The sequence below is a fragment of the Apostichopus japonicus genome, chromosome 15, assembly GCF_037975245.1.
Source record: "Apostichopus japonicus isolate 1M-3 chromosome 15, ASM3797524v1, whole genome shotgun sequence".
Lineage (NCBI taxonomy): Eukaryota > Metazoa > Echinodermata > Holothuroidea > Aspidochirotida > Stichopodidae > Apostichopus > Apostichopus japonicus.
Window position 1 is genome coordinate 15,182,060 of NC_092575.1, and position 12,415 is coordinate 15,194,474.

At 33.6% G+C, this 12,415-nt stretch overlaps 1 protein-coding gene across 2 annotated transcripts in view; it reads right to left on the reverse strand.

Annotated features, from left to right (window-relative positions):
* Positions 1 to 9,602, reverse strand: part of LOC139980592 (P2X purinoceptor 4-like) — a 97,413-nt gene extending 87,811 nt beyond the window's left edge. Inside the window, exons 1-2 of one of the 2 annotated variants that reach the window (XM_071992343.1) lie at positions 9,472 to 9,602; positions 8,812 to 9,016 (exon numbers count right to left, since the gene is read on the reverse strand). In XM_071992343.1, the coding sequence (XP_071848444.1) occupies positions 8,812 to 8,975 (164 nt within the window). In that variant the 5' untranslated portion in view covers positions 8,976 to 9,016; positions 9,472 to 9,602. Of the gene's footprint in view, positions 1 to 8,811 lie in introns of both variants that reach the window. The other variant, XM_071992344.1, reaches the window with a different exon arrangement.
* Between the last annotated feature and the right edge of the window lie 2,813 nt (positions 9,603 to 12,415).

Genomic DNA, 12,415 nt, shown 5'->3' on the forward strand with positions numbered 1-12,415 from the left:
TATATATATATATATATATATATATATATATATATATATATATATATATATATATATATATATATATATATATATATATGAATATATATATATATATATATATGCTCTTTTACACACCCTAATGCAAAATGATGAAGGAAGTGAGCTATGAATGCTCGCTAGACCTGAACTATCCAAAAAAAAAAAACCCCAAAAAAAACATTTGTGTTGGAATTTCACACAAATAATACATCAGTCACACATAACTTCAGACGGTCTGAATCGAATTGTAAGGTATAAGGTTGTTTAGTTGTCGAGAATATATTCCATGGGGAACTTGTCCTCACACCTTAAGGTAACACTTATAAAACATATAAAAGTTACAATACAGAGCGCTCAATCACGCCCCATTTCTGCTCGATGAAGTTCATTTATAATGTGTTAAAAAGGAAAGGGAGGACTATTCCATCTGTGTATTTTCTGTCGTCGTCCGTTTGAATCTTTTATTAGACTAGAATTTTATGAGTCAAGAAATTGACACACTACGATAGCCGTCAGTATATATATAAGGAGTTGTGTAAGATAATTATACTCTTACTTTTCATATTAATGAATATTTCATTATTATAAGGATAAATTCACATTATTAGAGGTTAAAGCAGTATAATGAACTCATAAACTTTTGAAGCTGTACATTAATTTGTAGAACTATTTTCTTTTTACTTGAATGTGTGTACGAGACTATAGTCACTCCCAATATGATATATATATATATATTAATATATACATATTTATATATACATATCAGACAACAAGAGTTGTCTGATGATCGCTCAACGCGTGAAACTCTGAGTTACAACTACTAGTGTTCCGCTAGTCTCAACTAGTCTCAACATATATATATATATATATAGCCTATATATATATAGCCTATATATATATAGCCTATATATATATAGCCTATATATATATATATGTACATTATATATACATGGTGACTAAATTAAATTCCTAGTGAATAAATTAATTGAATTGAAAATATTATTAAAGCAAAACACAAGCAACAAGGAATCAATCTGCTTGAGTCAATGAACAATAAAGCCGCCAAAAGATGACATATGCTGAAAAGACATACAAACTTATATGAAACAACTGAAGTCTCATCCGTGACATATTAGATTCAGATAACGGCAATATTAATAAGAATATTAACTGTAGTAGATTGGAACGCCAAATTTATGGATGTGGATATTAAATTACGTCATAGATACAGACTAATGTCAACTATACTTATCACCCAAGTAACCATGGTGATTTTTTCCTATATAAATAAATTAAAAAACGAGCTTTCACTGATTAGAATGAATATAGATCATGTTTAAATGGTCTTCGTGTTGACATGCATGATATATGTCGAGACATTCATAATGAAAGTTAATTAGCATATCTTTCATATCACTTGATCCGATGAAATAATGAAGTGTGTGTTCTGTTTTAATACACTGTATTGTGTGTAATATCGCATAAATGTAATTAACATGGATTGGATTAATCACCACGTGAATAGTCATATTAAAAAATAATATTGATCGCCTGCGATATGTTTATTAATCGGATAAGTTGGTTATTGATCTGACCAAACTATAAATTGATCAATCTTTCTGTGAAGTATGTGTAGCATTTCATCTGTGATTGGACTATGGATGAACGTACGACCAAGCACGAGCAGTTATGCTTATGATCATTATTGAAATCCTTTAAATTGATTTGCAAATGTCTGTGTGATATGATCTGATTACAACTGTATGTATGACATCTGACATCCATCAGCTAATAAAAATTAGTCAAACATATATAGGTATGTAGAGGTAACTATATGTACCTCAAAACTATGACATAGCTTGACCTGTGTGTGCGTTTGCTCCATGATCAGTCGATCCACAAGTATATTATCAATAATAATGTATCTAGGTTTATATGTACGATACACAAGCGATTGAATATATAACCCATGAGGAGTTGAACTGTAATGTTTATAATCCATTAATTATGATATGATTATATTATAGCATGGTCCATGAGCCATCATTCGTTTCACACATTAATCAGTGACGCATGATCAATGAGTGAATGAACTGAGTGTAAACATATAATCCATGAACAATTCATAAATAACCCATTTACAATTAATGTGAAATGTATGACCCATGAGGTATTGATCTGAGTATAGGCCTACTATACATGATCAATGAGCGATTCCTATAGAACCCTACAAGCAGCTAATCGATCTGCAATTGATCTGCTTATGATGCATGAGTTCCAGTGGCGTAGGAAGGTACTTTTGAGTCGGGGGGGGGGGGGCTGAAGACTGATGGCCGGCTTGGGGCAGGGGTCTACCCCCTCCCCTTTGGATTTTTTTTTGCATTTCCAGGTGGCCTCAGATGTAATTTGGTGCAATATAGCACACTTCAACACCCACTCCATTTTGTAAATAATTTTGCATTTTCACCTGGCCTTAGATGCAATTTGGTGCTCCAAATGAGATTTTTTTCTCATTTGGAAAGGAAAAAGGGGTTTTCTGACTTGCGAAGCGGGGGTGGGGCGGAATGATACTTCCGCCCCCATATTTTTCACTGGGGGGGCTGGCGCCCCCAGCCCCCGGTTCCTACGCCCTTGATGAGTTCTTGATCTGAGTGGAGGTATATTGTACGCGCCATAATTGATCTGCAATTTTTGATCGATGAGTTATACTAATCTGAGTGTACACGTTTGATCCACGAACCACATTTCGTGTATAGCCTGCACATGAGTAAATTAATGTACAATGTTTCAACTGGAATGAACCAAGCTGGAGATACGTTATGAAAGTGTATGACCCAGTGATTACTAAATGATTTTAATGGTAAGCACGAGATACGTGAGTATCAAGTATACATGAAATGATACACTTTTAGTGTATACAAAACAAGTGGAGGAATAAGAAAAGAAGGAGAAGATGTGTTTCTTCTAGCGGAGATAAACCTCTGGATGTTGACAATTGATGTTTTGTCAAAAGAGAACAAGTTTGTGAATTATTGAAAACAAATTGCATTTGGTGAATCGGTTGACGGTATTACATTACTGACAATATTCCTTCCACTTGGAGTAGTATAGACAACATATAACATACGTGTTATGTACACGATAATAAGCCATGTATTATATACGTCCATTGGGGTAATGGGTATGCATTAATGTTTACACATTCAGTAAAAAGAAGCTATACATTATTTATATGAATTGTCACTAAATATTTTATTTTTCGGATATCATTTCTCTAATTTGAGTGTCGTCTTTCTTTTTCAAATATAGAACACTTGTTTGAAGAAAAAAACAGATTTCAATTATTCCTATACCTATTACATTACATATAGTTAAACCATATCAATGTGAAATTGGAAACGACTAAAATGCAAAGAACAACAGTTTCCAAGTACACTAATGTAACAAAGAACACCCAAGACACGTGACAGACACGTGACGTGTTTAAAGTCTGTAGTTTTTTGCTGTTGTGTTTTAGTGGTGTTTTGTTCATCATTTTCGTGATTTGTATTGAACATATTCTCTGAGTATTACAAAATAATGAGTATACACAAACTATTGCAAAACTCTAAACTACGGTCAACTCCTCAATTCGTTCACCACATGAATATTTATAAGTGATTGTCCAATCAGCACACCGGAATTTGAAACTTCGTCGCCCGGACTTTCGTTCATATTATAATTTATTACCGCATGGGAAGTTGTGAAAAAGTGTGATTTTGTGGTGTCTGTGTTTCATTATTTGAAGTGAAATTTGACTTCAGTTAAGCTAACGAGCTGTGTTGTTATGAGAGTTGAGTTTTCCAACCGTGTCCAACATTTTCCAACATCAATTCCGACAGCTGCAAATAGGACACTAGTTAATCACTAACTCATCCAATCAGCTTTGAAAGATAAATAATTAACAGCTGCCTAAATGGCAGATGTTAAAGATTTAGTTTTGATCAGGAAGTTTTTTTCCCCCCTTGGTTTGATTTATAAAACACCGTTTCGTTTCTACTTATCTAAAATTTCAATATTTTTGCCAATTCAAATAGTGTAATACATTATATGCCAAAGAATGAAATTCACTCCGTTGAGAATGGCTACAGTTAGTTTGATCAATCTTTGGAGGATTGATTTCAGTTTTTTTCTGCAGAGTCAATTCCAAAAAATTTAGCTCATGTAGAATGAAATAATTCTCTACGTTTGGAAATCAAGTCACTCTTTTGATTACAGTGACTTTGACTCATAGAAACGTTACTGGCGTGCGTAGGATATCAATTGTAAAGTGGGAGTGGGGGGGGCGTAGGGGTGGTGGTGGGGATTCTAAATTCCTCCGACTGATTTAGTTAAGGAATGAACCTTTGAGGAAGAGCCTGATATATTCCAAAGGATTTTATGATAAAGGCTGGGAATTGATTAAACAAACGTGACAACTTAAAGCCGATTTTTTTTGTGGGTGTTTTCGTCTGCGAATTTATATACTCCAAAGTATTTAATCTAAAGTATTACGCGAAAGAAAATTGTAATTGCTCAAAACTAGACAAACTAAAGAGATATTTTGACCAAAGGAATATTCTAACGATATGGCTTCAATTTCTAAACTTTCGTCGCCCAGACGATATGTCATACATATATTGATCATCCTCTCCCTAAAAGAAAGAAAAGAGAGATAAAACAAAAACCTCAAAATTGGTCAAAACTTACGACTGTTTTATTGTTGTCTTTCACTAAAGCAAATGAAAAGTTAACTACTGGGGTTAACGACATGCAATATGTTGCTTAATATCCAGTACCATCCACAAATTCTCCACAAGTGAAGCAAAACGAATCCAAATTGACTTCAGTCAGTGAAATTACCGGGGGACTTGCCTACAATACCGACATAATAACATTTGTAATATATTTCCTTCTATCTGTATAACATCTCTTTAATTTCCCCAGTCGATTTATGATTTCTTAAAAAATACTTTTATTAAAATAAAGGGAAGGTTTACTTTCAAATCATGTTTTTTCCCCTTCAAAGTTAGATAACGAAGACAGATAGCGAAGATGTTTTGCACCTGAATGTCTGCAGACGACCATGTTGAATTTAAAAAAAATGATTTAAAAAAATGATCACATATGTAGTCTATACTTCCTTTTTTATGACGTCATGAATATTGACATGTAAACTTTCAGTGGTACACAATGTCACCTAACTGTCTAATCTATATCATATTTTCCAATGACTGTATTTTCTTTCATGACGTCAAAAATTCACTTTTCTGGAGAGAGTTTCTCCGGCTATTCTCCCTCAGGGATTAAAAAATTTGGAAGAAGGAATAAGCAATAATTTTTTTTTGTAAAAAGAGAGTAGAAAGAATGAAATATTTGGTATATGGGTAATCAAGTTACTTTTCAATTGAAATTCCAATTAAAATCCTGACGCAGTTTATACTCTATAGAACGCACTAGAAGGTCACATTGGATCATCGGTATACATTCATTTTTTTGCCCCATTTTTTCTTTGTGTATGATATGAAAATGAGAGCACATTATTCTTCATCACATATTATTCCGGCCAACCCATTATATATTCTAGCAAACTCCCTTCAGCTGACTACGGACGCCCGGACTGTACCCAACTGACAAATCTCTTATCTTCAGCCTGCCCGCAGGTTGTTTGTCACTATAGATTAAAGTCCCAAAAGTATAGTTTCATTTTTCACAGAAAAAATATTGTTGAAGAATATGCGAAGATAACCGTTGTGACTGTTTCATCATGGAAGCAATGCTACTGCCTTTTCCTCAGATAACAAACAACCGAATATATACTAAAGTATGATGCTACAATTGCAATTAAAAATGTTTGTTTCTTGCGACAAAAATCAAATGGCCGAAAGGTCGTAATAACAAGTACTTGCGCGTTTGAAAATGTTACAAACAGTGTAAAAAAATATTATTTATTAATTCAAGAAAAAGTAATATAAAAACACTTTCAAACTAATTGAGTTCGTCTGTTTATAGAAAAAACAACAACATATAAAAAAAGACTTATTGGGACTTAATAGTGACAAAAGCTACAAGTGTTGATCAACGTTTGTGCGAGATGTTGTTAGCTTTAAGTAGGCTAGTTCAATGAGAACCTTAATTAAACAAAAATATGTATGCTGCGTATAAACAGGCCTGGAGCAATGCATGGGTGAGGGCAATGCATGGATGAGGGGGGGGCGGGGGGGGGGGGGTAGAGGTAAGAGACAAGTGCTGTTAGAAAAGAAAGGTATAGTGCATAAAAAATATCGATAAAAAGCAAGGAATGCCCGAGCGAGAATCGTGATAACCGTTTCCACTACGAGCCTGCTTTTGCGACAAAAATATTTGCAGCTAATTATTTAGAAATAGTTGCAGAACAAGGGGAACCGTCACACCCCCCCCCACTCATACCCTCTCTGGATCAGTCCGGAAGTTTGAAACAATTAAATTGACCTGGTAGCGTCTTCGTAACGTCGTAATTTAAAGCATTATATTGTGTATTGTTCTTATTTTAAAGGGATATAAGGTGAAAAATTAAAAAAAAGGCATCGCTTTGCAGTATCAAAACGTCTTTAAGATTGTCTTGTTCTGTTTATGACACCACGGTCTCTTCTGGACATCACGATTGTCAGAAAGTTATGAATATTATACAAAATAGATACTTCAAAAACTGCCAGAAACTTTGGAAAGTGAGTATAGATCGATAGAAACGTATTGAACAATTTATCCTATAAAGTTGTTTTCTGTGGCACTTAAAAACAAATTAAAACAATACTGCGCATGGCTTTATTCCACACCAGAAAGTTACTCGACGTTTCTCGAGTTACTGCTACCAAGTTCCTTACGTACGATGTATGGATTATTTCTTCTCCTGGTCTTCATCGGTGCAACAAGCTGGTAATTCATAACCGAGTACCACTATCGCCCCGGTCCTTATATGTAAAGTAGGTTAGACTATAGATAGTAGTTTCATTTGCTACGAACTAAGTTTCGACCCGGCTGAATATCCGTATTTTTATTTGACATTTGCAGAAGTCTAACCAGATCTTCTGTATCCATATTTTCACATTTTTATTTAGCCAGCCAGAAAGACATTTTGCGCGAATCTTCTTGTCTGGCAACAGACATTACCATGGAAACGAAACCCGCTACATTAAAATATGAATAACGCTTCATTTAAGGCAGTTTTTCCCGCATTGTCGATAATTTCTGGGCAGCTTTTACAAAGCTATTGCAATTATTCAATGTATGACTATACAAGAAATATCAGCACCCGTGTACATTATCTCACCCAAATGAGTGTTAATTAGCAATTAACGCTATTAGAGGAATACCTAAGTTCGTACCTTTAAACTTTCGTCGCCATACATTTTGCATACCAGTATCACTTACAAAAGTTAAATCGGAAGTTCAAACACAAAAATTGCTACATCATTTTAATATATTGAAACTTTACAATAATTATAGGCATATTAATGTACTTATATTACTATGTACCGTATAAGACTAAAACCTCAAAGTGCGGTATTGAAAGAGTATACCGCAATTTATGAATACATTAAGATGTATAATTGAAGAACAAACCATGCTTTGTTTTTCACAGCTCAATAGGTTTTGAAAAGCATAAACACCCAAACGGATAGATTAGATATTATTGAATTTTTAACATAAAGAAAACAAACAAACAAATTAAGAAAGTAAGAAACAACGAAAGAAATCAAGAAACATATCCTGAAGAAATATTAACACGAATCTGGTGAATACAAACTGTAGATTTCTCTCTCCAAACTGTCATACTTTGGAATACGCAAACTGCTGCTAATTGTTATTTTCCGGACTTTTATGCAGATATACATATATAGAAAGCAGGATTTTTTTTAAAATTAATTTTCAGATATGGTATCGATTGATTAAACTGACTCAACGTCCCTGGGTTTCTTGTAACTTAATCAGCATTGCTAATTAATTGATTAGTTAAACATTCCTTTCTATTATGGCAAAATTCTTTTTGTCTAGAAAATGTGTTTCATCAATATTTTAAAAACGGAGCGAACGTTTTACTTGATTTATTTTATAACATAATTTATTTTTATTCTAGTGAAGCCACATTTTTTCTAATAATTAATGTCATGTGAGATGCTGTGTAATATTCAAATTTATAAACTGCTCAATAAAAGCAATTCAACGCTTATTTCTCATTAAACTTTTATTGATTTAAATCGAGTTTCAAAGTCATCTATTTACTTCTGTATTCAATAATTTTTACACCATTGAGTACAACATAAATAAAACGCTTTTTTTTTCGTTTTCCTGGTACGATAGTTTCTGTTATATAATACGCCCTGCCAAATAGTTGAATGATTTTTTGCTTTAATTTCACAAGCTTTTGTGAGTAAGCTTAATTAAGTCAGAAACAACCTTTAATGACGCTTCCAGAAATCGTGATTTCTTCATTGAATACCAATGCCCTCTGTCACTTAACATTCCTATGCTATGCGGTAGGTTATCTTTATCTAGATTAGCTTAACGCAAAATATATCAATTTTAAAGGGGAAACCTGAAAAGCAAAAATCACGATCTTACGATTAAGTCTTTAATTATACTTCCTAGAAGAAAAACATCTAATAATCGTTCAAAAAAGGCAGTTGTAACGCTCAATTTTTATTTTGTGTCAAGTTATTGATTATAATTTGATTTTAACAAATATCATAAATATAATATGATATATATATATTAAAGTATGTCAAAACTTACCCGAAAGCGTATAATATGATTATTAATTGCACCAATCTGTTCACGGCACCAGCTTTCCAACTTTTGATCTGCACCATCTTAGGGGTATCATAGTCGAAAAAACTATCGCTTAGCAAGTTGCCCAATTTACGAATCCTCCTTGTGGCTGCCATTTTCGTGCACATGTTTCAACTCCAACGTAGCAAAACAAAATTGATTTTCTCTCCTTCAAGAATGAAATAAAAAAAAAAATTAATAAATCAAAAAGATAAACTAGTCAGATCACAGATTCAAAGCGTTCCATTTATTTTTCTATGACGTTTAAAGGATATCCTTGAAGTTGCCTCTTGTAAAGTAAATTTGATAAAGTTAGTCAGTAACAGACTCTCTGGTTTCTTCAAGTAGGAGATACGGTACGACTCAAACCGAAAGCATAAAAACTTTCGTTACAAGAAATATTTCCATGTACAGTGTACCGTTTTCAGATTTCCAAACATCAGTAGCGTAAGAAACTTGCTAAATCGTCAAAACAAATATCCGAAAAAAACATTCCCAAAAATTGGCCAATTTATGTTAGAAGCTCAATTGGATCGAAGACTCGTTTCTACGTTAGCATATTCAAAATTGTTAATTCGCTTGCCGCCACTGCGTTTTTCGAATGAAGTATTTTTCCAATCTCACCGTTTGATCGTACCAGAGTTGGAGAAAAATAGGCAGGATTGCGTATTATTCCTGGGTGCTCTGCTCTGCGATATTTATAACTGTGGGATGCCGTGCACATCGAATCCGCCGTTAAAAGTGAGGTGACAAACTCAACCGATTGTAATTTTAATATCATCGAACAGTGTGTATAATTTCTGAAGCATCCGTGATGAGGGAGATCTTTTAGTCTTGTATTCAGCCGTTTCTTTGTTTTTTGGTATGGATATTGGCTATAATATACTTTCATGGGGTATTATACGAACTCGTGACTTTTAAGTCAGAAAGAAAAAAAAACAGGTGGAATGTAATTTTATTTTCCAAGAATTACCTGCGCAGTTTTTTAAACTTTTCCTTTTCAAATCAGAGGTATATAATAGTGTATATGGTGCCTGTCGGTGTAGATGGAGGCAAGAGGGATGGGGAGAGGATGGGAGGTGGAGGTTAATTTAACTCTTAAGAAACAGTGACCAGCTTGTTTTCTGTGGTTATCAAAAAAGAAAATTGACATTTTTGAACATAGCACAATTGTTAACTGCGATGAGGCAAATGGCCGGGTGCTTCAAGCTAGGTACAAGGGAACGTGAGACAAGGGATATGATAAAAGAGGGGGCGGGTGTGGGGGGGGGGTGAGTTGGCATTGAAAATAGAAAGTTGCAAACTCTCGACACAATGGTTAATGAAGATCCATATCAAAAGTTATACACGACCAATAACCTGAATCATAAAGTAAAATATTTGCGAATTTCTATTTTTAGAATGCAAATGAGATCTCTATGATGTCGAGTAATTTGTACAATCATGCATGTAGGCTTCTGGATTCTCTTTACTTAGAATAATTAAAGAGATATGAAAAATTATGAACGAAACCGAAAGTAACCCCCCAAGTCGATTCTCATTCCACCCACATTACCTTCTTCTATCAACATATATGATAATTTGCTAAAAATAAAGTGCTGGCCAAGCTTTACCTATGTTGATTGATTTGGGGTTTAATCAATTAAAATGGAATTAACCTTTCACTGTTTTGATATATGTATATGTATATGTATATGTATATGTATATGTATATGTATATATATATATATATATATAAATATATATATATATATATATATATATATATATATATATATATATAAATATATATATATATATATATAAATATATATATATATATATATATATATATATATATATATATATATATATATATATATATATATATATATATATATACATATGTTCCATTCTTCCTATAAACCCGATGTACAAGACATTTCCCCCCTCGAGAACAGCAAGTGAGTACAAGACACTTCAATACAAATTTCTAGTCATTAATATCTCTGTGGCGCTGTTGAATACCAATTCCTACACATGCATACACAATATTGCAGTATACCATCTAACAAATTGCGTTTATCTTTACAATCCAGTGGTTCGTGATACCCGCAAATATGATCTCTTTTTGCTCTCTCCATTTTTACTGTTTCCACATTTCATTCTCTATTTGTTTAAGGAATCTAAAGATTATTTATAAGTCATTAAAATTGAAGTGCGTCCATTAACTACAGAAATGACTCTGTATAGAGTTTCAATTTTTTTAGCTTTGCATGTGAAACATCCCTTTATTATGAAATGGTAAAGCAAACTGTATAGGGAAGTTATGTATGGCGTGAGGGAATGACGTCTTTCTAATAGCTTTCTTTTCATTAGGTGAAGAATATAAGTTACTTTTCACTTTTCTCTGCATTCAAAGCATTTCTCGACCACGTCAAAAGCCCAACTACATTTTAAAACTGTTTTGGATAGAAAAGGAATACAGAAATTGATGTCGGTTGCACTTGTCATTATTTATCTTAGAAAGAATCGTGTCAATCTTGATGGACACAGAATTAAACTATACAAAAGGGCGTAATAAGATATGTGAGTAATATCATATGCAGGTGACGAAGCTATTTTTACGTTTACGAGATTATAAAATGCGTGCTCGTTCTTAAACGTGTTTATTTAGGCCTGCGTCTATAAGCTCCAGTGTTAGCGAGCATTGTAAGCAAACAGGGGAAGAGCAAATCATAGAGTTATGCTCACTTTGGAAAGTTATTTACGTGCTATGTGTGAACCATCCGTGCCTAACTGCGAATGCTTAGATATATGCCTATACGTGTATTGTTCAACTCATATACGTATAAGCTTATACGATACCAACGAAAGGGGGGGGGGGGGGCGGGGGGATATACGGTTTTCACATTTATGAATTAATATGGAAGAATGCTTTACATAATCTATAAATTTATCATGACCGAAATGTATTGAGGTAGCTCATATGGTTAAACCGAGCCGGAATAATACACAACGTTAGAGGTGTTGAACATATTTGTGATGTTTCGGAGAAGTATACACATAACGAACTATAAATGATGGTTAAAAGTGTACGCATATCAGTGCCGGTAGATTAACATGACAGTTACATGACTGCTCATGATGTAAAAAAAAGGACAAAATGTGCTATTCTTAATAGCATGAAAGACGTCAGTAACTGCATTAGGTAGTGTTTGACTTGCAACGAAATAGCCCACGTCATTCAACTTCTCAGACAACTACTCGACAAATTAATATATTCATAAAATATAAATCACACTGTAAAATTGTATTAAATGATTCAAATGAAGGTTATATCGTCTAACTTTAGATCATTCGCCGACACACCACCCGTCCAAGTTTTATCGTCAATTAATACGTCTTTTACGGAGAACTTAAAGGTTAATAATATTTGATCTCATTTTTGTCATGATCACTGGAACAACAGAAAAGAGAGCATAATATCGGGCGACGGTAGTGGATGACACTTGAAGTAGAGGATGAGGCGAAGATAGAGGATGAGGCGAATGGGATGGTAGAGGATGAGGCAGAATAGGAGGTAGAG